The 26165-nt window shown below is 37.4% G+C and overlaps 3 protein-coding genes across 4 annotated transcripts; 1 reads left to right on the top strand and 2 right to left on the bottom strand.

The window, feature by feature from the left end:
* Positions 1-927: 927 nt before the first annotated feature.
* Positions 928-12113, top strand: LOC104096681 (protein PHYTOCHROME-DEPENDENT LATE-FLOWERING). Its single transcript, XM_009603089.4, has 12 exons — positions 928-1302; positions 2826-2868; positions 3020-3084; positions 3167-3247; positions 4366-4446; positions 5140-5301; positions 5374-5472; positions 5547-6922; positions 8233-8459; positions 8537-8685; positions 9748-9786; positions 9878-12113. The coding sequence occupies exons 1-12, from the start codon at positions 1129-1131 to the stop codon at positions 11444-11446; spliced, it is 4065 nt and encodes a 1354-aa protein (XP_009601384.1). The 5' UTR covers positions 928-1128; the 3' UTR covers positions 11447-12113.
* Positions 12114-12850: 737 nt separating this feature from the next.
* On the bottom strand, positions 12851-16386 carry LOC104096682 (zinc finger CCCH domain-containing protein 62-like). Its single transcript, XM_070177787.1, has 10 exons — positions 16045-16386; positions 15813-15934; positions 15133-15247; positions 14988-15049; positions 14703-14754; positions 14408-14519; positions 14163-14261; positions 13951-14078; positions 13589-13809; positions 12851-13558 (listed from the first exon to the last, which is right to left on the bottom strand). Exons 1-10 carry the CDS (start codon positions 16212-16214, stop codon positions 13095-13097), a joined length of 1545 nt encoding a protein of 514 aa, XP_070033888.1. The 5' UTR covers positions 16215-16386; the 3' UTR covers positions 12851-13094.
* A 3100-nt stretch (positions 16387-19486) lies between these two features.
* On the bottom strand, positions 19487-26165 carry LOC104096683 (25.3 kDa vesicle transport protein SEC22-1-like). 2 transcript variants are annotated; one of them, XM_009603091.4, is made up of 6 exons: positions 25940-26165; positions 23615-23823; positions 22390-22550; positions 22139-22285; positions 20455-20531; positions 19487-19952 (listed from the first exon to the last, which is right to left on the bottom strand). In XM_009603091.4, the coding sequence occupies exons 2-6, from the start codon at positions 23800-23802 to the stop codon at positions 19869-19871; spliced, it is 657 nt and encodes a 218-aa protein (XP_009601386.1). In that variant the 5' UTR covers positions 23803-23823; positions 25940-26165; the 3' UTR covers positions 19487-19868. The 2 variants fall into 2 exon arrangements, with proteins under 2 accessions (XP_009601386.1, XP_070033889.1); XM_070177788.1 differs by lacking the exon at positions 25940-26165 and adding an exon at positions 25236-25874.

Raw genomic sequence — 26165 nt, forward strand, 5'->3', positions numbered from 1 at the left:
TAGGTCCATTTGATAGTGGCTGATATTCTTTTATTTTTACTTTGGGCTAGTAGTATCCGACCCAGTCTTGTATTTAATTTAGGCCTTATTCTTTTTGTATAGCAACCGAATTCATTTGCTGATATAATAAGAAATATCTAGAAGTCTCTTTCTCTCTCTCTTTATAATGGAAACACTCATGCCCTAACTTCTCAGACTCTAAATCTGAGGAATATATCAAATTTACAACGGATCCAAGATTTAAACTCTATGGGACCAGTATTTAAAATTCTTAATATTGAACCTGTTATATTTTTAAAGTTATGTGTTCATGTCCACTCGTTATTGCAATTTTAATAAATTTTTATGCATATATTTATGCACCACGTCAAAAGTTATGGGTTCAATTAAACACGTTGAGTTTATACGCTAAATCCGCCCCGGGCGAAGCACGTGCGGGATGGAAACAAAGAAAACTAAGTGGTGGGGAAGCAATTAAGTCCGGTCTTTTGCTTCTGGGATCCAAATGAGTGCAGCAACATGATTAGCTGCAATTTGCGAGGAAAATAATATAAAAACCCGAAGTCAATTTTTGAGAGAAAGAAAACCTAATGAAAATCTACAAGATCAACAACGTCCTACTTTTTTTATTTAGCGATAATTAAACTTTAAACTTCTCACTTTACCTTAATAATATAATTTATAATCACATAAATACAATTTTTTTTAAATCACAACTTTTTAAAAGTCTTTCGTTATTACCGCGGAAAGAGTAACAAACAAAAACATCCGTAAAAAAGGGGAATGGACTATCCGCAAGAACTTTCGGGTCAATACCAGCCCAAGAGCCCAATACTAATTTGGGCCTAACTACCAAAGAATTGGATCATGAACTTCAACCTGGGCTTCCCTTTCTTCGTTTCCTTTTCACTTCTCAATTCTCATGTTGTTCTTCTTTTACCAAAACGTCCTGACTCAGGTCCTCCCCAAGAGGTCTCTGCCTCAGCTCTGTGCTTGTTATTATGCCCAATAGGCCAATACACAGAGACTACTTCACCCACTGACTTAATTTGAAGTTTTTTTTAATTGAATCAAATAATTTTTCGTTGTCTCCGACGTCGGATCAGTCGCTGTTGTAAAATTCCGGCAATGGGGATTTCGTTTAAGGTCTCCAAGACCGGTTCAAGGTTCCGGCCCAAACCAATACAGCTCGAGGCCTCTGCATCTGCAGAAGAAGACGACGTCGCTTTTGAAGCTACCAAAGGAAGGAATTCAGTTCTTCCACAAAATGAATCCAATTCCGCATCTGCTGGAAAGCTCACGGTAATTTTATTATTTACATGTTCTGTAATTGGATGTTGCACCCCCAATTTGTACTACTTTTACTGTTGCTATAGCACTCAATTCTGTTATTATTTTAGAATTTACCCTCTAATATCTTTATTTTCTTTTGACAAAAAAAAAAAGAGTTGCATTTGAGCTCACTTTTGCGATTTCCATCATTTTATTTATGATCCATCCCTAACCTATTTATTTCATTGTAAAACCATGAATGACTTTATTTTTATGTGAACCGTATGTGACTATCTAGGGGAGTAAAATATAAAAGGGACATTTGGTTCCTGGACTAGTTATGCTGGTATCGTAATACATGGGTTATGATACTGTAAATAATATTACGGTGAATACTAATACAAAATTTTTATTTCACATTCTATCCCATGTAGTAATAATGCACAATTTATGTCAGGATTAGTTTTCTTATAGCAAACTAGACGAGCTCAAAGAGTATAGTTAGAATTTCCTAAATTTTATCTCGTGTACATGAGGTTGACTTCGGTGGGAACTTCCCTGCCTACACACAGTTGATTTGGAGACTGGAGAAACCTAAAAAGCATGAATGCACATGCAGTAAAGGTAAATGGGACTCCTAAGTAATGAAATTTAATAAAGAAAGCACATAAATGAAACCAAACTTTTAGCAAGATCAAGTTGGAGTTCTAAAATGTGGTTTAGTGAGAGAACCTAGTTGTCAGCTTGCCGCAAATGTTTATTCCCTAATAGACAGTTGCTTGACTCATTTTCACTTGGGGAGCTCTTGGTAATGGGGAGCTCTTGGTATAGGAGCTTTAGTTTTTAGATTTTTTCTTCTTTTCTTTTGAGGACGTGTTGTTATTCCCAATCCTCGCAAATACCCCAGGAAAAAAAGGATCTTTCTTGCTTCATCAAAAAACAAAAAGGATCTTTCTTGACACAGATAATTCCTTTTCCTTGGGCTATGTAGCAATGAAATGGCCAATTATGAGTTATGGACCATGGCATCTCATATTTATCTCTACTTAGTGGAGGGAATGAAATGGGATATCTATAGATCATGCAACTAAATGTCTTTTTCTTTTTTATGACAATCATTTTAGTGAGTGAAAGATAGATGAATCTGTGTATTTGTTTGTCACTTGGGGGTAGAGGGATCATTCATAAACTTGATAAAGATTACAACAACAACAACAACAACCCAGTATAATTTCACTAGTGGGGTCTAGGGAGAGTAGTGTGTACGCAGACCTTACCCCTACCCTGGGGTAGAGAGGCTGTTTCCAAATGACCCTCGGCATCCTTCCCTCCAAGAACTCCCCACCTTGCTCTTGGGGTGACTCGAACTCACAACCTCTTGGTTGGAAGTGGAGGGTGCTTACCATCAGAGCAACCACCTTGTCCAAACTTGATAAAGATTGAGGGGCACAAATAATTTTTGTGAAATTCTGTTCACCATTGTAGATTATGTTTCTTTTGAAAAATCTCTCAAATTTCTTATTTCACTGATAACATCCTCTTGTCTGCCACAGGGTGCGGTTGTTCATGGGAGCAAGGATGTTACCAGAGTCCCTGGTAAGTGAAGATCTTGTGAAAGACTTCATGTATATTGGGAGGACAAGTAACTCCATCCATTCTCCAGTTATCTTACCATTTTTCATATCTTTATTTCAAAAGTTAATGCATTTTTCAGTGTTCAGCTGTGCTTATTGTGTTATATGAGCAGATAATGAAGTTTCCTTTACATTGTGCCTTTTCCTGGATGGATATTCTTTTGGGAAGCCCTCCGAGGTTTGTTATTAATCATCCTATTGCGCAATATAGTGGTTGTCAGGCTTTTTGGCTGAGAGTCTTATGGCCTTCTTGATTGCAGAATGAATATGGGCATCAAGTCTCTGAAAATGTTCCGAAATTATTGCATCCATATGATAGAGCATCTGAAACTCTCTTTTCAGTAAGTGTACTGTCAGCTTTCTTTTTCTTTCTTTTTTTTCTTATCTCTCTCTATCTCTGGGTGTGTGGATCATCTGTTGCTTCATTCCCGGTCGTTCCCGAACTCTTTTTTAACAAATTAATTGCATCAATAGCAAAGAAGATAGTCTGTAAAATCTGTACAAATTGGGATTGTCGTTCAACCACAATCATCTATCAACTTCTTCCAACTACTATACCAAAGTAATTCTCTCTTTACACCAAATATATAACTGAAGCTGTGATATTTTTATTCTTAATTTACTCGCACGAGACAACTTTCTATCCATCCCAAATATGTCAAAAGAGACACAATGGCGCTGTTCTCCGAACTGCATACATTGGTAACCTCCAATGCCTCTGTCCTTAGTAGCACCTAGAGAAAAGCCCGGGGTCCGTATCCGTGATGTAAGGCTCCCATGGACCTGTAGTTGGTGTCCTCTCTTTGATTTTACAAATGATTTGCTTCCTCTTCCTTAGATTATTTTCCACTAAGATCACATCCTGCACTGCACTACCAAGTGAAAAAGAACTGCTATCTGTGGTGGTATCCAAAAATAACAGCCAGCACCTATCTCTTCTCCCTGGCTTCTATTAATTCCATGTATTTAGCACCCGACTTCCTCCATATCCTCTTGTCTTCCCTTGGGAAGCTTGTAAAATTTTGTTCTTCAGTTAGTGCTTAGTCACAGCTGTTTAGCTATTAGCAAACAGTAGTTTATTTTCCTGAAATTCTAGTATGATTGAGAGACAGAAACGTAATGTTCATTTTTGAGTGGAACTTTTCTGTCTATGTACTTTTGATCTGCAAAAACTTTGTGGTTTGGTCATCTTTCATTTGGATAGTAATTAGCTTTTGTAATAATAAGTCGAGTCAATATTTAATTGAACTGGAGTGAAAGCCACTTGATTGTGGGAATGCTTACCAATATCAAAGCCATTCCATTTGTCACTCTTTCCTTTCGAGGAGGGACTTCGCTTCACTCTTCCCGAAGAAACCAAGTTTGTGGTTACATAAATGATAACCGGCTTTTACAAAGTTCGTTCGATTATCTAGTTTTGTTATCTAATATTTTATTTTGTATATTTGTGCACGTGGAGGCAATTGAGTCTGGACATCTGCCCAGTGATATTCCGGAGGATATACCTCGCAAGTATGTTGATGGGACCCTAGTATGCGAGGTAAGGTTTCTGGTTCCAGAAGAGCAACTTGGATTATATCTCCTATAAGGTTTAAGAGATGCTAGTAGACCAGCTTGTTCTTAAGAAATAATGCTCCCTCCCTCACAAAATGAATGAGGGAATTGGAGTGCAAGAGTTAAAGCATCTAATATTCAGTTTGTATCAGGACATCAATTTTTCAATTCTTTTGAAATATAGTTACATATTTGGTAGTGCATAAAAGATATTATAAATCATAGTATTGTATATTTAAAATATTCTGGCACATTTAAAATTATCCTTATAAAATAAAAAGTTATTACTCCCCAAGTATTATTTGTGTCATATAAATGGGAGAGGGAGTATTAGATTATGGGTTCAGAACTTCTAATTCTGCATCTTTACTTCAAGGGAAGAGATTAAAACAAGACACTCTCTTTTAACTGGATGCCAATCACTCAGCTTTGTCCTTGACTTTATCTTTTTACCTCGAAAATAGAAGTCTTCAATTTACTGGTTTGGCGGTTTTCACTATAGAATTGGTTATTGTACTTCACCATCGTCTTTTTCCTACTGAAGACTTAAACTTTGTTACCTTCTACATTTTCTTTCTTCTCCTTCTGAAGTGACTCTCTCTGTTCCTTTCCCTATCACTTACACATAGATTTAGGGTAGTTTTTCATTTCTTAATTAGGGATGGGATTACTATTGCAGGTGCGAGATTATCGGAAGTGCTTTTCTGAAGCTGGACAAAATGTGCCTTCAGCCACTGGTTGTCCCATTATTAACAGAATTTGTCTAAAAATGTCTCTTGAAAATGTGGTGAAGGACATTCCGCTGATTTCAGATAGTGCTTGGACATATGGTGATATGATGGTTAGTAAGATCGACTCTTCTTAGTGGCATTCAAATGGTTTGTATTTTAGAGAATATTTATTTGTACTGTAGGAAGTGGAATCCCGGTTATTAAGAGCCCTACAACCACAACTTTGCTTGGACCCAGCCCCAAAGTTAGACAGGCTCTGCAACAACCCAGCCTCCTCAAAGGTAGTGTGCTTTTATCCATCTTCATGTGGTAGAAGGAGCTCATATATGTAAACTGTGCTGTGTACTGTTTGCAGTTAACGTTGGGTATAGGCAATTTGAGGAGGAGAAGACCAAGGCAGCTTCCAGATGTTATTGCCACATCTAATGATAAAATCCACGGGAAAAATGTTTGCATAGATAGAGTGCCCGAAAGTTCAAGGTCAGGAGACGGTGGGCAGCTTGTGCCGCAGCCTGCTCATGAGAATCTGAACCCACAAAATAATGGACCAAGCAATATGCTGGCACTAAGAAGTAACAGTTTTGGGTCTGAGGCCTCTATTCCAGCATCGCCTTCGGTATCGCACCAACCAAAGTATCAAATGGGGGTTTTGAGTCCAAGAATCATGCAGGACCATAGGTCAGGAGTTTTAAATGCATCAGCAGCTTCTCCTGCTGCGCCAGACATGATGCTCTCATATACGGATGCTATGAGCTCTGGTGCTGCTTCTTTACATGGTAAGAGAGAGAATCATGATGGCCAAGCGTCTCCTCTCTCCTTAAATAAGAGGGCAAGGTTTACACATATGAGTGCTGATTCCAATCAACAGCATCCTGTAGGAGGACAAATAGATGGCTCTCAGGCTCCAGATTTGCACTGGAAGAATCCTTTATTACAGCAGCATTCAGTTCCCAGGGGAATTCCATATGCTAATACAAGCATGCAAAAGTATCAGCAACAGATGTTTGAAGGGGGTGTGAACCAGGAAGCTGGAACAATGCCATTCACTGCAGGACAGCAAGGAATAAAGTATAACTTAAAGGAAGAGCCTGCTGAGGTAGAGAGATTGGACAAATTAGAGCCAGGAAGGACTAAAAATGAGATGCAGGTGGTGGAATCGGATATGAACCTTATGACTTCCCAGCAGGTCCGACTTCAGCAGAGACTGCCTCAGCAGTTTATACGATCTGGCTTCCCTCAGGCACCCTGGAATGGCCTCGGTCAGCCTCTTGAAAATAGTCTCCGGAAAGAGGATCCATTCCAGAACAGGAAATTAGTGCAAAGTCCTCGTGTTTCTGCAGGAGGTTTGCCTCAATCTCCTTTATCGTCCAAGTCTGGAGAGTTTTCTAACGGTTCCATAGGAGCTCAGTACGGTGCTGCTGTGACTAGTGGACTAATACAACCACTGAAGGAGAAGCAAGCAGCCACATCTGCTGCTCCTGCTGGTGGCACAACATCCATGACTTCTAGCGCCAATGATTCCATGCAGCGGCAACACCAGGCTCAAATGGCTGCAAAGCGGAGATCCAATTCTGTTCCTAAGACCCCCATGATGAGTGGAGTTGGTTCTCCTGCCAGTGTCAGTACCATGAGTCTTCCAATAAATGCAAGCAGTCCTCCTGTAGGATCTACACATTCAGCTGACCAAATCATGCTTGAAAGGTTCTCCAAAATTGAAATGTTGACAACTAGGTATGTTTTGGGACATTTTTGTGACCATTTAAATTAGCTGTCTTTTTGAATCAGCACAAGTTTATTATGTCCAATAGAGCACTTAAACTGTGTCATCTTGGGTCAGAGGATACACCACTTCGCATGCATGTGTTACCTTTTGGTAATTGATTTATTCAAAATAGTCTTCTGCGACTGTATTCCATCCTTATAAGGAGCTGATTGGTTCAATGTCTCTGGTCTAGAAGTGCCAGACTTATAACAACAGAAGCTGTCTTATGTGGGACAACCAAGGTTACTAGTAGACGAGAAGAGTGTGTATGTGCATGTGTGTGTGGGTGGGTTTGGGAGGTGTGGAACTAGAAGAGTGGCTGCTCTGATATTCATAAAATTTCTCTGCTAAGCCTTCAAAATATGCTATACTTGTACGAGAATGTAAAAACGTAATCAAAGGTTTATGTTGAAAAAGGGTAGAGTCAACAGCTGCTTTGTCATGTTCCCTATTTCTTGAATGACAACTGGAGGAGAATAATTGAGACCGAATTAAGTAAAACTTTAAACTCTTTGCCCGGTTTCTGGCAAATTATGCAAAATACCATCATGTGAATGCACAAAGATGACAAGGCTCGAAAAGAAACATGGTCCCTATTCTGCCGAGTAGGACTCTTGCTGATTTTTCAAATTCATTATCGTGCTATACAGTACAGATTTGATGTAAATTATGTGATCACTTTGATATGGTCCAAAATACGGACAAGAAAAAACATGGGATGGAGGGATAAGTAAATCTTTTTTCCTGGTCTCTGTTTTTGTCTCTCTGTCATTCCTACAGTAATGATCATGGTTTTTCTTTTGGGATAAAATTGATCATGCTCTTAAACTGTTCTATATTACAGCTTAAGTTGCCCTTTTGGTTTCTTCATTGCTTTCTTCTTGCACCCTTTAAGTTTTAGCTAAACCCAAATATCTGCCTCTAGTCCAATGATTATGCCTGAAATGTGTTGCAAAAGGCATCCAATGCTGACATCTGAATTTATATCTGTATTACTTAATTGGTGTTGATAAAAACTTGTACATAGAGCTCTGGTTGGAGTGATGAGTTACAACTTCACATATCACCACTGCTTCTCTCTCTCTCTCTCTCAATTAGTTCGTTAAATCCCCATGCTTATTCAAGTCAAATCAAGTAATCTTTTACTTCAGATGTAATGTATATCTTCTTATTTATCAGCTTGCTTTTTTTAACTATGTAATTTTCTTAACCACTGTGCCTAAAGCACGATATTTACTCTTGTTGAAAATCTTCAAAGCCTTATGTCTCTGAATTTCAGGTTTCAACTTAATCCCAAAAAGAGTAAGGTCGAGGAGTACTCTAGCAGGAAGCCAAATGCCTTTCCTACTCAACAGCTGCTAATTCATCTTTCCAATGATTCAAACAATGAGAATGTCAAGGATGAATCTTCCAAAATGTCATTGTCAAAATCACTAGTAGGTGGCAGTACGAATGTTTGCAAAACAAGAGTCTTGACTTTTCTGCAGACAGAGCGCATACTTCAAGGTCTGTCTTCATGCACTCTCAATCTGTATCATTTGCTTTATTGTAACTGACTTTGACTGCTTGATGTTATCTACTAGGAAATGGTTTTTCATATGTTCCTAAGGTGCGGACTAGAATGATCATGTCAGAAAAGCCGAATGACGGCACTGTGGCAATGCATATTGGAGAAATAGAAGATGCTGAATACTTCACTGCAGAGGATTACCTCCCAACGCTGCCGAATACTGTGAGTTCTGAGCACACTATTGTTTGTTATGGCACAGACTGGATACCCTCTTCTTGTGTTGTCCACTCATATTACTTAATCAAGTAGGATGAGTTTCCGTGCTAAAGCCAGCTGTTGTGAGCTGAATTTAAAATTTAAAACTATATGGAAACCCTGAAAAGTGAAGTGGAAGAATGATAAGCAGTCCATAACTCCTGGATCTAGCTTCCAGTTTGGTGGAGCTTTCAAATCCCATTTCTGCTAGCATGTGCCAATCTTAATGTTGCAAATCTGTCCAATACTCATTGGAACTCATTAAATTTTGCTTGAATCTATTCAAGGCTAGCAGTTGAATACTTTGATCAAACCAGCACTAAGATGGTACGCTGGTATTTACATCAGAAAAGCAAGAGTGTTGTCCCTTCTAGTTGGGCAGGAACTAATAAAATCTATCATTGTTGCAGCATCATTGCCATATTTAATTTAAATGAAGGCAAAAGTATACAGTCAGTTAGATATTGTAACCCTTTCAGCTTTATTTTAATTAAAAAAGGTCATATTGAGATGGAACTTATAGTTGTTCAAGCTATCTTGCTATAGCAGCTACGTTGAGTAGAAAATTTCGTCATGCTGATCAGGTTTGAAGTGAACTATGGTGTATAATCTTCCAAGTATCTCATAAGGCGAGGTATCCTGAAATAGTGACGTTTATTAATCAAATCTTAGGATCAGTTGATCAAATATTTGATGACAATCGCCTTTCATACGCATTTATCGATCTTTGATGATGTTCACGACAGATGAATTCTGGATTTCAGACATTTAATTGGATTTCTCCAAGCAAAGTCTTAGTAAAGCGAGTAACAGAAATAACTAGGTGTAATTTTACGAGATGCCCAAGAGACATCAATTCGTGGATATGGTAAGGTGTATCTGAAACACGGAGAACTAGAGAGCTCATGGTAGCTTCTAAAGAGTCGTCTTTCATTTGTTTCAACCATTTTAAATTGGGATGCCAGTAGAAGAAATTTACAATACTCTCATGCGTTTCTGATTCTTATGCCTGAAATTTTCTTGTGACAGCACTTTGCGGACTTGCTTGCAGCACAATTTAGTTCACTGGTAAGTTAACTGCGTAAAATAGAAATTGCTAAGGATCAACATTGCTTCAGCTACTTGTCCTTATATTGCCTTGCACCAAATGTGTTTGCAGATGGTACGCGAAGGATACCTTGTGGAAGATCATGTCCAACCAAAACCAATCCGCATGAATCGTGCTTCAAGTAATCAAACTAACGTGCCAGGAATGCCACCAAATGGGGCAGGAGCTGATCTGCAGCAATACTCTGAAGGGGTCTCTGGTCAGTTGTCCAATGAGCTTGCAAGGCCCTCTAACAGTATTAATTCGTCAGTAAACTCACCCCAGAACATGCAAGGCCAGAGAATACTGCCTCCTGGGAATGCTCAAGCATTACAGATCTCTCAAGGACTCCTAAATGGGGTTTCAATGCCTTCTAGACCTCAACAATCTGATCCATTAGCCCCTCTGCAGCGGCAGCAGCAGCAGCAGCAGCAACAACAGCAGCAGCAGCAGAATCAACATCCTCTGATACAACAGCAGCATCCACAGTTGCAGAGATCTCAACTAATGCTTGCTTCTAATCCAATTGCGCAGTTAAATACAGTTGGCCAGAATTCCATGCAGTTGAGTAATCAAATGGATATCAAACCATCCCCAATGCAACTTCAGCTATTACAACAGCAGCATCAACAGCAACAACAGCAACAACAACAACAACAGCAGCAGCAACAGTTGCAGTCACAACAAACCCAGCCACAGCATTCACAAATGCAGAGGAAAATGATGATGGGCCTTGGTAATGTAGGTATGGGAAACATTAGCAATAACATCGCTGCGCTTGGTGGTCTTGGTAATGTTATGGGAATGGGAGGTGTAAGAGGAGTTGGTGGACCTGGAATTTCAGCTCCAATGGGAGCCATGGCTGGCATGGGCAGTATATCTCAAAACACAATAAATCTGAGCCAGGCATCTAATATAAGTAACGCAATCAGCCAACAACTTCGTAGTGGGGCACTCACTCCGCAACAAGCTGCGCTCATGCAAACCAAGCTGAGAATGGCACAAAACCGAACAAATTTGTTGGGAAGCCCACAGTCAAGTATAGGTGGTATTACGGGTATTAGACAAATGCATCCAGGCTCTGCTGGTCTTTCGATGTTGAGCTCTCTGAACCGAGCTAATATCAATCCAATGCAGCGACCAGCAGTGGGTCCAATGGGTCCACCAAAGCTAATGGCAGGTATGAATCTTTACATGAACCCGCAGCAGCAACAGATGCAGTTACAGCAGCAACAAATGCAGCTACAGCAGCAGCAGCAACATATACAACAGCAGCAGCAATTGCAGCAGCAGCAGCAACAGCAGCAAGAGACAGCTTCGCCTCTACAGGCGGTAGTTTCACCTCCTCCAGTGGGCTCTCCATCAAATCCGACAATCCCACAACAAATGAATCAAAATTCCCAGCAGCCGCAGCAGCAACAGCAACATCAACAGGCCAGCCCGCAGCAGATGAACCAACGAACTCCGCTCAGCCCACAACTGAGTTCAGGGGCTATTCATCCTATGAGTACTGGTAATCCAGAAGCATGCCCAGCAAGCCCTCAGTTGAGTTCACAAACCTTGGGGTCAGTAAGTAGTATAACCAATTCCCCAATGGAGCTACAAGGTGTGAACAAGAGTAATTCAATTAATAATGCCTAATTGAGATGGAAGCTTCAACTCTTTTGAAATTGTAAGGTGTTGGTATTTCACCCCTCCCATGTCTAGGCATATATCTCGGCAGGTTATGGTGATGAAACAAAAAGGCGCCTCTTGCCAATGCTTGTTGGAACAGTTGTCTTTGGAAGATTGTGGAACATGGATTGTCTGGTTTATCGAATCTCAAAAAGTGAAACCATTCCGGTAAACCAGAAAGTACTTGGAAATTACTCCTGAGCAGGCTGAACATACTCATGCTCGGATGTCGATCTTTGATAAGCTGGTAGAGCAACTGATACTCTAGGTTTATTCATAAGTTTGGTATTCTTTACTAGATATCTAATTCAAATTGTCTGGATATGTTGTGATCAAATCATGTTGTAGTTCAATATGATCCTTGGTGGCAGATTATAGTTCACATCATGACATTTGTAACCTGGTCGATAAACGTGTAAATGAGCACGATGTTTATGTATATATAGTTTCTAATTTTCCTGGTCAAAGAGTCAGAGTAGTTTGACCAGAATCTAAACGTTTGACATATTTATTCTCAGATAAGATTAGGAACCTGTTTGTCAGCTGTGGTCGTATGGAATATGCCAAACTATGGAATAATGTATAGGTATTGCTTGTGCCCTTGCATATAAAGTTTATTCATATTTGATAGGTATTGCTTTGACCTTGTTTCTTAAATTTAGTAGTATTTGAATCTAGACATTCTGTTTTCACCTTAAATCTTATCAATTTCTCCCGTTGAATCCTACAAACCAAAATCTGCCAAACATGTATAGGTATTGCTTGTGCCCTTGCATATAAGTTTATTCATATTTGTTATGTATTGCTTTTGACCTTGTTTCTTAAATTTAGTAGTATTTGAATCTAGACATTCTGTTTTCACTTTAAATCTTATCAATTTCCCCCGTTGAATCCTACAAACCAAAATCTGTCCTAAGTGGATACTGATTTCAACCTCCTTGTGCTGGATCTAAGACCTTTGAATCACAAAAACTTTTATTTGCTGCAGACCTCGTTAGTAAAAAATTAAGAACAGAACAACAGTTCTTAAAGCATCTAAGCTGATCCCAGAATCTGGAGGGCCAAACTTCTGGTGCTAATGTTGGTCGATTTCTGTATGGTTGTCCAAGAAATAACTCAATTGTATCAATTTACGTTACTTCGTTATGAATCTACCGACGAATTTAGTATTCTTATACTCGTCAACTTACCACATCTCCCTTTTTATTGATTGAACAATATTTCTACGGCATCTAAAATTATCCCAGAATCTGCCGGGCAAAGTCCTGGTGATTTCTATACGGCTGTCCTAGAAAATAACAACTCAATTATATCAATTTACTAAGCTTCATTTCCAAATTAATAAAAATTTACGTCCTGACAAATTTAGAATTCAGACAATCATAGTGGTCATCAACTTACCACACCTTTTCTATTCAAGCTTGAGACTTCGTTTTGCACATGGCGCATTAAATAGAAGAAAAAGTTGAACAAAATCAGAACAGTTTGTTCTTCAAGCTTTTTGCGAACAATGAATGGCGCTATTCCTGAGACATAAGACTTGTCACCCAAAAAAAAGGAATCCAAAATAGTGGATCTGTGAAGAAGCTTACTCGCTGCTCTTTCACTTGAATGTTTACATATCTACAGAATCATGCAAGTACCTGCAACTATGACCATAGTAGCATCTTCTTTGAGCATAAAAGCGGCAAGGCCTCTTTTGTTCCTCGCGCTGTCCTTGAAATGGACGCTCCACAGCTCCAGCGTTACACCAACCATTCCTTGCTTGCCAGTACTCCGTTCTCTGTGGAGATCTATAGTTCATATTTTGTGAATGACTACTGGTATAGGTATGACCATGTCCTCGCAATGGACTTCTACTAGTATTGCAGTTGTTATAACCCCCATCTCGATAGCCCCTCCACATTGGAACATGCGCATTAGAGTTGTGCATTCTTAATGGACTATTATTGTTGTTCGCGTAACCTCCATTGTTAGAGCTCCTCCACATTGGTGGCATATGCGTATTGGAGTAAGGCATTCTTAATGGACTCTTTGAAGGATTGGATTTGATGCCATTTCCGAAGCCATTAGTCAAAGGCTTCAGGTTCAGGTTCACATTAGTCAAAGGCTGCCTCTGATGAGGCCTTTCTTCTGGCCAATTTTCTCTAGAGAAGATATTTTCCTGTATGACATTTTGGTATTCCTTTTCGTCTTTTTGGCCTTTGTCCACCTCTACCTGATGCTGATCTGTCGTTTTGACCGAGTTCGTTGAGAGAGAATGCACTTTACTGTGTACTCTGTTGTTTTGGTGTTCTGTGTTTAAGGTAGGATGTGAATCTGTGTTTACCCTGGGATATGTAGAGATACAGTTAAAAGAAACTTCATTAGAGGCATCACTAAAATGATTCAATGTTCAAATCATGTGAAGCTGGTATAGTTCATTCTACCAATCTACTTTTCAGAAGAGCCAAAATTATCATGATACCTACCTATTTTCCTTTCGCATCTTTCGCATTTCCTTCTCTTGGACGCGTGCTTCCCTGTTAGACCGAGCAACAGAACCTCTGGCATGCTTTTCTGATAAAATTTCCTGCCTTTCTGCTTCATCGTCCCATTTCTTCAAATTGAGCATAAGCTTAATTAGCATATTGCTGCAGGAATAATCATAAGTAATAGAAATTCTAACTACTCTTCAGCAAACCTGTCGCAATGTTTTCAATCTATAGAGATTTCTGCCCTTAATGAGGAGAGGATGCAGTGGAGGCAGCGGTTTCTCCCCTTTACTCCACAATACCTCTACCTGACCAACAGTACAAAAAAGAAACGAAAACAGAAAAGGCTAGTCAAATAATTGCTGCTATGCACAGAACTAGAATTGAATATAACAACTTCTTATTCTTCTTGTTCCCAAGAGTTCAATCTAAAATTGATTGCTTTTAAGCTCACCGTAAAGGTGTGTTGCTGCTTTTTAGCACCATAGCTCTCTTTCACAATCCGCCCTGCAACTATTCTTGTACCGCAGGGAGGACCAGTAGCACTCCTGGATGCGATGCTGAACCTGATGGATGAACCACAATCATGAACCTACTAAGTAAATGCACACATACTGCTCCCTCAACAATGTCTAAGAGGGAAATAACGAGAAGTATACTTGACATCTGCCACAAGCTTTTCAGCCTATAGGTGAATAAAACTTGAAGATGCTTACTAGTACAACTTATTAGAGTCAAAAGCATCTTACATTTCATATACATTTTGTTCAAACATAACAACATCCCCAGTGCATGCATCCCCTGTGCATTATAAAGATAGTATAGATGAAAATGACAATATCCAAAAATCCAATTCATTACTGAACTATAACACAAACACAGGGTAAAAGCTATGTTGGTTATAATCACAATAGATACATAAACCTTTCCTTGGCTATCTCGTATGGCTAATGATCATAGACCTTTGCTACAATAAAACTGTGCGTCCACTTAAATATTTTATCCATAGAGGGATAAGGAAAAAAAAAAGGTACCTTTGCAGTTCAATACAAAACTAGATGGGGGATACTTCTTCTCGCCACGACCATCAACGATACTGAAATACAATAGAACTTGCTTTAGGGATAGTAGTTTTTGAGATAAAAAGGCAATGCCAGAATAAATAGAGAGGGAAATTACTCAGTATGCTCTTTAATGCGCTGAATTAGTACATCTTTGCTCCCTGTCAATCTTAGCCCATGCTTCCTAAGGTAAATCTTACATTGCTCCACTTTAAATTTTTTAATCTGACCAGCTGCCACCAAGTAAGCAGAGACCAATAAGCTTTCATACACCGATGAAAAATAAAATCCTAAATAAGAACACAATCATTTTAATGTTGCGGAAAACAGGAAGATGATCCATAGATACAAATTCTAAGTTGTAGAGCTAGCAATATTGAAAAAACATTCTAGTTATCTCATTCTAAAGATTGAATATTTACTTCTTTCTGAAAGAAGGAACTGCAACATTATAGAAAAGGGTCATTTGATCTTACTATTTATATACCAATGAAGACAAACTTTCACGAATAACCATGTCGTTGCAAGGGGTTGCGTCTTAATAAATACAACTACACCTCAATCCCAAACATGTTGGAGTCGGCTATAGAAATTCAGTGACCAAGTAAATGCATATACTAAGAAATTAACTTTCATTAAAAAAAAGGTCTTTTGAAAACACACACTAGACAATCACTCTATTAGTTAGTACAGGTTTATTTATTCTACCAATAATCAGCAAAAGTGAACGGTACTAAAAATTTATAAGCTACCATATACAGCATATAAAAACAAAAGTAATACTAATGTTATTGATACCTTTAATTATTTTCTGAACAGTTTCATAACTTTTCTGATCTTTTTCATCAAGCTCCGGCACCATCTTTTCCACGTCCTGCTCTCCCACAATGCATTCATCCATAGCCTTAGAAACATTACATCTACATTTCCGAACAATATCAAATGTATCTCAAATATCAAATATCTCACTTATCATTGCCATTTTCGTAAGAAAAACCTAAAATGGGTTTGCAGAATCAAGATATTTTACCTAGCAGACATATCCTTGGATTTGTGTTTTTTGATTGAGAGTTTTGAAAGACTGGATCTTGTCTCCTCAAGAACGTCAAAAGTTGGGTCCTCTTGTGAATCATCGGAATCGTCGTACTCACTGTCGCCGTCTGATAGTACATTATCGTACTGTTGCTGTTCGGAATCCATCTTTTGAGTTGTTGATGATATACTTAGAGCTTTCGTTATGGCTGGTTTCTGTGATTACGAAATCACCATTCAAATATAAGTTTGAATTCGAAAATATTACCGTTGTTAAGTGAATTGTTTTCCCGAAATTCGTACTCCTATTTACTTGTTGATTGGATTGTTCTTCGGAATTTCCGTTTCGAGCAACGATAAAGTTGGTATGGGCCTGAATCAAGCTTTGGAGTGAAAATAGAATTGGACTACCCAATTTTTGAACCGGTAATAGAAAAAGAGCAAACTTCATTTATGGTCGTTCCGCACTAAATTAAGAAAATCGCTAGCATATTAAATTTGATTGCTAAGTTATACCCAAAAATTTATTACATTGGCTACACACACAAAAATGCGCTGACCCATTTGATCAAATCTTCAAGTTGCAAAGTAGAGTTTTTAATCTATTTTGATCTACTACTCTTCATTATTTCTCCACCATAAATTATTAAATTTTTAAAAATATATTAATTTTTTTATTTAACTCTATTTGATTTGCAGTATTTAATAGACAACTGAAGAAATGGAGAAATGAAATGAAAATTTCATATAACTAAAACCAAAAGCACCAATTTACAGTGAAATGAACAAGTTTTAATTTCTCTCTCTTCTTTTTTCTTCTAAAAGCTTCGTCTTTATATTCCTCTAATCTGAATAAGTGTCACATTTTGCTTTTTAAGGTCAAGTTGGACCATTTTGAATCAGTCTCCTGATTTATGGATAAAAATTAAAAGGTGTAAAATACCCTTTAAATATTCATCAGAGAGATACCCAGTTTTTCATATTATGAATAATGAGTTCCTTAAATTTACTAACACTTACAATTAGCAGAAAGAAATTTATGCTTGTTAATAGAAACTAAAAAATAGCAAAAGAATTAAATAAAAAAAACTAATTAGAGTAACATGAGTCTTGTGAGTTGTGATTCAATAGAATTACTTTAATCTTTTTGTGAGGTGGACCTATTATTTTTGTTCATTACCGTTCTTTGATTTTTGTTTTAATAAAAATGTCAGCAGCTTCTTAATTATAAATTTTTATACAAAATAGTCTATACACGTTGGATAGATAAGGTTAAGGTAAAAGAATAATATATATACACTCTTATACACCATATAACAGTCTATACACGTTGGATAGATAAAAGTGTCCGGGATACAAAATAGACTGTCACTATACAAAATAGACGACCACTATACAAAAAATATACAATAGACTATCATTATACAAAATATATACAATAGGCTGTCACTATACAAAATATATACAATCACTATAAATATATACAAAATAGACTGTCACTATACAAAATAGACTGTCGCTATACAATTTATGTACAAAATAGACTGTCACTATACAATTTATATACAATAGACTGTCACTATATAAAATATATACAAAATAGATTGTCACTATATAAAATATATATAAAATAGACTGTCACTATACAAAAAATATACAAAATAGATATTTCGGGCTATTAAATGTAATATGTTTGGGCCGAAGGGACATTTCGTGTCAATGAAGGGAAATATGGGCTATTAAAATTTTGAGGGGCTATAGAGGGCCATTTTCCCATAAAAAAATATCCAGTGTTTGCTAAGTCATTAAAAATAGCCATTATTTTGCTGAAACATGGAAAGTTCTGGATTATGAAGCTCCTGCATATAAACTTCCAGCATATTATGTTGGAACTCCAGCACATGGAAAGTTCCAGCATAATATGTTAGATTATGGAGCTCCTACGTATAATCTTCAAGCACATTATAATATTCCAGCACATTATGTTGTAATCTCATATGTAAAAAATTTGAACTCCAGCATATTATGCTGAAATTTTTTCGGATTTTTAAGAGTGTTTTTATTCGGATTTTATCTTTACATGTAAAAGTGGCTAAATTTCAATTACTTTTAAAACTGTGACTATTTTTTAATTACCAGTTGTAAATATGGCTATTTTTATACTACTTAGAAGAATTAACCCATATAAACCCAAATAACCGTCCATCTAATTTTTAAATTAAAAATAGTCGGCGGATGTACAATATATATATATATATATATATATATATATATATATATATATATATATATATATATATTTCCGGCTAGAAAAAATAAATATTGTTTGGAATAATTTTACAAGAATCCCCTTTGAGGTGCGCTACTACTTTTTCCTTTTTTATGTTTTTTACTCTTCCCAATTTATTTTACGTCTCAATTTGATTGGGCACAAAGATTAAAAATATAAATAAAAAAATTGAATCTTATGGTCTCGTGCTCTACTCAGCTTGGTACTATAACAATCTCGGTTGAATTAGACTTAGATAAGTTATGTAGTAAGTTCAGTTGGAACCCACTCGAGCCCGGCTAGGCTCAAAAGACTAGTGTCAATCTTTCAACACTGTTGTGACTATACTTTTCTTGAGCCGGGAATCTACTAGAAACAACCTCTCTACCTTCACAAGGTAAGAATAAGGTCTGCGTACGCACTACCCTCCTCATACCTCACTTGTAGGATTACACTTGGTTTCTTATTGTTGTCATAAGCTGAAGGCGTAACTGGTAAAGTTGCTGCCATGTGACCAGGAGGTCACGAGTTCGAGCTGTGGAAACAACCTCTTGCAGAAATACAGGATAAGACTGCGTACAATAAGCCCTTGTGGTCCGACCCTTCCCCGGACCCCGCGCATAGCAAGAGCTTAGTGCACCAGGCTGCCCTGTTGTCATAAGTTGCGATGAGTAGGGGCATTTGCCAACAGATGTATAACGAACATGAACTGAGGACACCTCTAGCCTCGTAGAATAACCTTTCACCGCTGTTGCATGCCAACCAAATAAAATGTTTACAGAAAAACTCCCTCACATCACATGCAATGACCACAATCATGAAAAAAAAAAAACAAGATTCAAACTAAAACTGCAGAATGAATAGTGGATATATGTCTTAGCTTCCACAATTCATATAATGGATATAATACTCCAAATATCATTTATGCCTTCGCTTCTACAATTCATATAGTGGATATAGTACTCCAAATATCATTTATGCCTTCGCTTCTACAATTCATATAGTGGATATAGTACTCCAAATATCATTTATGCCTTCGCTTCTACAATTCATATAGTGGATATAGTACTCCAAATATCATTTGTGTCTTTGCTTCAACAATTCATCTTCTGTCTTTCTGACAGAAACACCAAAATCCATTCAATTCTCTTATGCTTCAAAACGTCAAATATTGAGATAGAAAGAACCTCTTTATAATCTTCAGAAATCATGATCATGCATTTCTACTAAACAAATCAAAATAGTACACTATGAGGCCTCCACTGTAATTTACTGCATAGCTAGTCGTCATTTCAGAGTTACAATAACCTATTGGAGGGCAAGTTTGTGGTTGAGTAATGAGAAAAAACATGCCGAGCAATTCGTATCAATATCATTTCTCATGTATCAGCGACATGGCTCGTCATGGTTTACTTTCTCTGTTTTACATTTTCAACTGAAATTGCTTGACTTGCCCCATGCACAGAAAAGCAAACACCATTGTGTTTATGTCGGTTGTGCACTGTCCAATGTGAGAGTAACATCTCCTCTAAGCTGTACATCTTCTGGCAGCATCACCAGATCTTATTTTTAACCCAGAAGAGGAGACTAACAACTCCAATGACAATAGCAACAGGAGCCCATTTCCGAATCAAAGCCTGGAGTAATGAAGAAAATGAATTGAGTGATTAAAGCAATTTCAAGTTCGAAATCAGACTAAATGCATGTCCATAACGAGAAAAAGAGTGACAGAACATATAATTTTTAGAATGTTGATTTACATAGTTTACAACAACAACAACCCAGTATAATCCCACTAGTGGGGTCTGGGGAGGGCAGTTTGTACGCAGACCTTACCCCTAAGGTAGAGAGGCTGTTTCCGATAGACCCTCGGCTCCCTCCCTCCAAGAACTCCCCACCTTACTCTTGGGGTGACTTGAACTCACAACCTCTTGGTTAGAAGTGGTGGGTGCTCACCACTAGAGCAATCCACTCTTGTCATATTGATTTACATAGTTTGAGCAGCTTATATTACGTTATTCTTCTTAAACAATATAAATGCCCCCCCCCAAAAAAAAAGTGAGTGCACAAGAGAACTTTAGAGAATGAACAGCAAACTTCATGTTCAAGTGCATCATCTTGAAAATCAATGAAACTAACCTGACGATTTAAATCTCTCGCCTTATCAACATATATGCGGGATTCTGATGTCAAGCGGCTGGACATCTGACTGACCTCTGCAGAATTTGACGTTTAAACAATCTAGTTACTGGCAATGAACAAAGTTGCATAACATTTTTTTGGGGTAAATAAGTTGCATAACATACAAATTATAAGCCAATGCATAAGAAGGGTGAAGTTAGGAGGACAACTGTTTTAGAGTATAATTGCTGATCTATATCAAAATTATGGTGTCAGTAGGGGTTGGAATCTTCATAATGCAACAAAATGTCGCAACACTTAATTTTATCTTGCACGGGTATATGCTGAAGCATTTTCGGACAATAAGCAGCATAGCTTGTCTCGGCATTAGAGCCAAAATCTACTTTTTATTAGTAAGGACATAAGACTTCAAGATCATAATTCATCTCACAAGTACCACATGGTTCCCGGTGATACAACAAAAAGAGGCATACAAGAGCATAGTTGCTACCATCATCTAATAGATAGATCATCTTTATATGCCTGCATGGGAGGGGAGAGTCGAACACTCTCATCTCCTATTCTAGAAGTCAACAGGCAGTCTCGAAAGAAACCAATCATTTTATTTGTTTTCACTTCATTTTAAAGTACCTTTGCATTCAAACAAAAGGATGCTTATTTTACTTCTTTCACATAGTACACCATATGCTGCCTACAGGAATATAACCCAAACAAGTTCAAGGTTTCTGAGAGGAAAAAGGGGGAAATATTTTATCCAATCATACTCCTTAAACATGGGAATTTTATTATAGAAGAAATGAAAGAGAACATATATTCACCCCTTTCTAGGAGCTCATGAGGAGAGAATATAAAGGAATCAACAGTTCAACTTATCAGAGTACCAAATTCAGCTGTTATAACACTTAGGTCAGGTAAACACAAAATTTGAAAGGCAAAAAGCACAAAAAAGTGAAGTTAATAACACAATATTTTAAAAACAAATGAAAACAAGCACCTAACATAGAACCTTAGTGTCAATATTCAATGTAAAATTTTAAATAACCTCTAAAATCCAGAATTCACTAAATCAACTACGCCTCAATCCCAAAACTTCAGATTCCATTAAAATTAAATTTCTCAGATCAATCTAGAAACAGATAATAATGAAGAAAAAGGAGCAGCTTGTATAAGCTTAGATAAGAAGAAGGCATGATGTTGTGAACATATTTCCTAATCTGTAAGCTTTCTTTTACTTCTTTTGTCCTTCATAGTATTCAATCCCCCAAATAAAAAGCACAAGTGCAGTAGGAAATTTAGAGAGATCTCCAACTTCTAGAATTTCCTCTTTGAGAATATATCCAACTTTAGCAACCCTGTGCACAAAGCATCCCGCGTTCACGCAGGGTCCAGGGGAGGGGCCACACCCAAGGGGGTGTGATGTAGGCAGCCTACCCTAACACAAGCGTTAGTGGCAGATTCCACACTTTGGACAAGATACTAAGCAAAAAAAAACTATCATTAACTAATAATTGAGGACAGTAAATAAACTGCCAAAGAAATGGACAGCACAAAAGTCCTTTGGAAATTAGAAACTTTGCAGATATCTAGAAAATGAATGAGGAAATGCCCGGAAGAGCTCTAGAAGTTTTGCAAACTTTTTAACGATATAGAGTTCAGAAAAATGTTGGGCTGAGAAACTTACGGTCCAATTTTTCACCGACACCAAGAACGTCTTGTACATTTCGAGTCATTATCTGATGAACTTCATAAAGTTCATCACTCAACTTCGAAATATTGCGCTGAGTTCCGGTATCCTGGTACAGTTTCTTCGTCTTCTGTATGAATGTATCTTTTAAAATAGGGAAAATTATATATTGGAAGAATAGAAAATCAGTATTAACAACAGCAAATTGGTAAACTGAAAAGGAGAGAGAGTTGAGGAAAGTTGCTTACCAAATTTGATAAAGGCATAAGGTCTAGCGGCAGTTTCGATTTGACTCCTATTGACACGCTCAAACTCATTCTTAAGGTCTTCCAGGTACTGAAAGGCAAGTTTCTTTGGATAAGAGCGATCACACATAGTCAGATAACAAACGTGCCCTTCAATGATATAACTGAGAGCTTGGGTTAAGACAACAGTAGATTCACAATTCCCATAAGTTATGTTTTCAAGTGGGTTGGAAGGACGCAGAAGTAACAAGCTAGTACCAATTTAGAAAGCAAGCAAATGAATTAGCAGTAGCGAGAGTGGACACTTGGAAAGTCACAGTTTCACATTAACAATTGTAACATGCCAAATCATCCCCAAGATTTCACATTCAGATAGTCATAATTTTAATGATAAACTTGGTCCTATTTATAACTCTCTTTGTTATTTTCATAACAGTATTATAACTCCCAACCCCCAAATTCTGCAGGAGACAAATACTAGTTCCCACTGTGCTCCCTTAATGACTCGAACCTCCAAGCTCATGATTAAAGTTGGAGCGCATTTTCACTAGACTATACCTACCTTGTCCTTGGTGGTCCCCACAAAACCAGAAAAAATGAGAAATAAAATGCTTATAAGACATATTAAATGCATATCAAGTGGAGAAGCTACTATCCAAGTAATGGATGTGCATAAACTAATATCAAGCTTTCTTTTTGTTCTTTTGGATTAATTGCATCATCCATATTTATCACCACATTTCATCCAAGAAGATATTTCACTTATCAAAAGCATTAAGCTGGAGGAACACCCATACTCATTAGTTCTGAGTACACTGATTCTACTTGCCCCCAAAAATTGCAACAATAAGAACTGCAGAGGCCCTCATAGAGTTCTCCTTAAATTACAAAAATAAAACTAATAGGCATCTTATAGTCTTCAAATTGAAAGCCTCCGTAGACTGGTATCCACATTTAATTGCAACGATGACTCATTATAAATTAGCAGAATTCTCTCTTTCCTTGAGAGGAAAATCGAGAGGAATCATAATCTGAGCATAGGTAACCCAGTGAAGCTATTTGGAAAAGATCAGTAAGTGTAAGGAATTGCTTACCTTGCAGTCATCTTTTTGAACAAAGAAGTTATTACTAATTTACTTACAAAAATTTCCATTTAGCCTCTGGGAAGAGATGTAAACACTACCATGAAAATAGAAAGAAGAATTATATGGAAACAATAAAAGGATACTGGAAAATATAAGGTCCAGTTTCAACGGACATCCTTGATGCCTCATTCTGGCCCATAGAGAGGTTCTTGAATAAGGACTTGGCTTGCTGTTTGTAGAAATCTGAATCTGGAACATCGCGGCTATCATCCAGCCCCTCAGCTAGAGGAAGGCCATCAGTTACACGAGCAATCATAGTCAACTTCACCATTTTCCTTAAACAAGCACACAACTAGAAGCAACCACAAAAAGGTAAGAAATCAACTTGCAGATTTTGAAGTCAGAGAAACTACAAATTTCCCATGCTTTTTGGCTGCTAATTCCAAACCTCGGACCAAGATTTATTGGACATAAAGTTCCTATTTTTTTCAGCTTCACCCTAGTTAAGTGTGTATGCGACTGAGAGAGACAGAGTATCTTTATTAAATAAGTTTTTAATTCCAAAATTTTTACCTTGTTTAATAATAGTCCTGACATCTAATTTTGACTATAAGCATAATGTTCCGCAAATCATACGTTTTGCACCCGGTGTAGCATTCAAAATTTGTAAAGGATGTATGACTTCTTACATCACTATTAAATATTCAAGTTCTTCAGTGCAAGAATGAATCGAAACAAAAAGTAGCAGCGGTACAATAAATGAATCCAGGTGCTCAAGTTATAGAGCTTCACATCACGAATAGAAAACTTGATCCAGCTGAGGAAAAGATGGCAGAAAATTGCATCAATTACAAGAGCCATTCAATCCTGAAAATAATGCAGGAAGAACATATTTTTCAATCAATTTAGGACTACAGATATCTTTAGGTTTAGTCATTCTGTAGTCTTAACCAGTTTCTAGTGGTACCATCTCATTCCTGGAAAAAGATCCAGTCAAGTAGAATTTAGTCAAGTAATCTTCAATGGGCCTTCAGATTCACGCCACGTGTACATAAACTAACTCACGACTGAGATGCAATTCAGATCCTATACTTACGATAAGAACTAAAATTGGCAAACATGGATTAACGGCAGCCGTTAACAATAACATCTAACCATGTTTCCTTGCTTTAAACTACAAAAAATGTACCAGTTGAATTTTCTCAATAAAATAGCGAGAACCAGCTTTTCCATCTCAAGAAAAATATTCTCAGAATCCTTCCTGCCTTCCATGAAGTATTTCATTGGAATGATCTTTCTTTTAACCTTTTTGAAAAGGGATTTTACAAATAACACATTAATATACAAATACAAAGTACTCACTTTTTGTTCCTGTATTTGGTGCAGAATATTATCAAATTTCTTAGCAACGATATTTTCCACAATCAATATAAGTATCTCATTTAGAGAAAAATTTAACTGGTGCATCTTTTGTAGTTTAAAAGTAAGGAGACGTGGTTAGATGTTATTGTTAGTCACTGCCGTTAATTCATGTTTGCCATTTTTAGTTCTTGTCGTAAGCATAAGATCTTAAATGCATCTCAGCCATGAGTTAGTTTATGTAAACATGGCATGAATCTAAAGGCCCATTGAAGATTACTTGACGAAACTCTACTTGACTAGATCTTTCCCTCATTCCTGCCGTATATAACACAGGTCACAGGCCCACAGAGGATATTGACTTATGCATTGTGCCCTGGTCAATGCAAAAGTTTGCTACCTTACCTTAAAAATATCAACTACAATGCATTATTCCCAAATTTAAAGTAGCCAATTTCAATAAACAATTTCGAGGGTCCCCTTGGTCCATCCAATGTTGAAGATCTTAGAGGTTCTTCAAAGAAAAGATTCTTCCGACAATGCCTTAAGCTTGAACTTTTCTCTAAGACAGCTCAATGAATCAATTGTCTCAATCAGCTGGAGTCGACTGTGAATCATCCAATGTATCCATTCAGCTCTATTCAAGTGCATTTCATTCTTTTGTTTAATGAGGTGTCCGGGCCAACTTGTGCGCACCTAGACTAATTCCACCAATACCTACGACAGCAGTACAGCTACCGGGTAACTCTACCTACCAAGGCTTGGGCAGATGGGAGGTAACTGCTTTTCGCTCATGCTCACAGAAAATAAATTGCTCAGTAGGGTAATTTTTTCATTTAGTAGCTCTTAGACCGACTTCAGTATAAACACATAATTTTGCATACTAGCCATCTACAATCAAAACCGTTATGCAATCTAACCTAACATATCAAATCTGCGTTACAATCCAATTAAAACAGTTTCCTAGTAAATGTCGTGAATATACAATCGTGAAAAGGACAAAATTAAAGTGACCTAAACGCACTGCGAGAATTGAATGAGAACACTTTAGGCAAACAAGCACGTTTACGTAAATAAATTGAACGGATTAGCAGCATATATCAAATTACCTATCATACACGTCGGTGCACGCTTTGTTTGTTGATCTGTTGTATTTCTAATTCCTCGATCTTTGATTTTGATTTTGTTTGATCCTCTCGTAAACTCTTATCAATTTCAGTGAAATGATGGTTGGGTGATAGTTGTAGTGTAATGAATGGGATCGGATTTAGGGAATCGGGTAAATACCCGTTACCACGAGTAAAGAGTAAAGAGTGACAATTTTGGATTTCAACA

Source organism: Nicotiana tomentosiformis, chromosome 6 (genome assembly GCF_000390325.3).
Source record: "Nicotiana tomentosiformis chromosome 6, ASM39032v3, whole genome shotgun sequence".
NCBI classification, from domain to species: Eukaryota; Viridiplantae; Streptophyta; class Magnoliopsida; order Solanales; family Solanaceae; genus Nicotiana; species Nicotiana tomentosiformis.

Coding starts and splice junctions, on each gene's coding strand:
- LOC104096681 (XM_009603089.4), top strand. CDS start 1,129: ATGGGGATTTCGTTTAAGGTCTCCAAGACCGGTTCAAGGTTCCGGCCC. Junction 3,085..3,166: donor CTTTTGGGAAGCCCTCCGAG/GTTTGTTATTAA, acceptor TCTTGATTGCAG/AATGAATATGGGCATCAAGT. Junction 4,447..5,139: donor ATGGGACCCTAGTATGCGAG/GTAAGGTTTCTG, acceptor TTACTATTGCAG/GTGCGAGATTATCGGAAGTG.
- LOC104096682 (XM_070177787.1), bottom strand. CDS start 16,214: ATGGATTCCGAACAGCAACAGTACGATAATGTACTATCAGACGGCGAC. Junction 15,248..15,812: donor TGTTCAGAAAATAATTAAAG/GTATCAATAACA, acceptor ACTTGGTGGCAG/CTGGTCAGATTAAAAAATTT. Junction 15,050..15,132: donor CGCATTAAAGAGCATACTGA/GTAATTTCCCTC, acceptor ATTGTATTTCAG/TATCGTTGATGGTCGTGGCG.
- LOC104096683 (XM_009603091.4), bottom strand. CDS start 23,802: ATGGTGAAGTTGACTATGATTGCTCGTGTAACTGATGGCCTTCCTCTA. Junction 22,551..23,614: donor ACTGGACCTTATATTTTCCA/GTATCCTTTTAT, acceptor CCAAGCTCTCAG/TTATATCATTGAAGGGCACG. Junction 19,953..20,454: donor CGAGAGATTTAAATCGTCAG/GTTAGTTTCATT, acceptor TCATTACTCCAG/GCTTTGATTCGGAAATGGGC.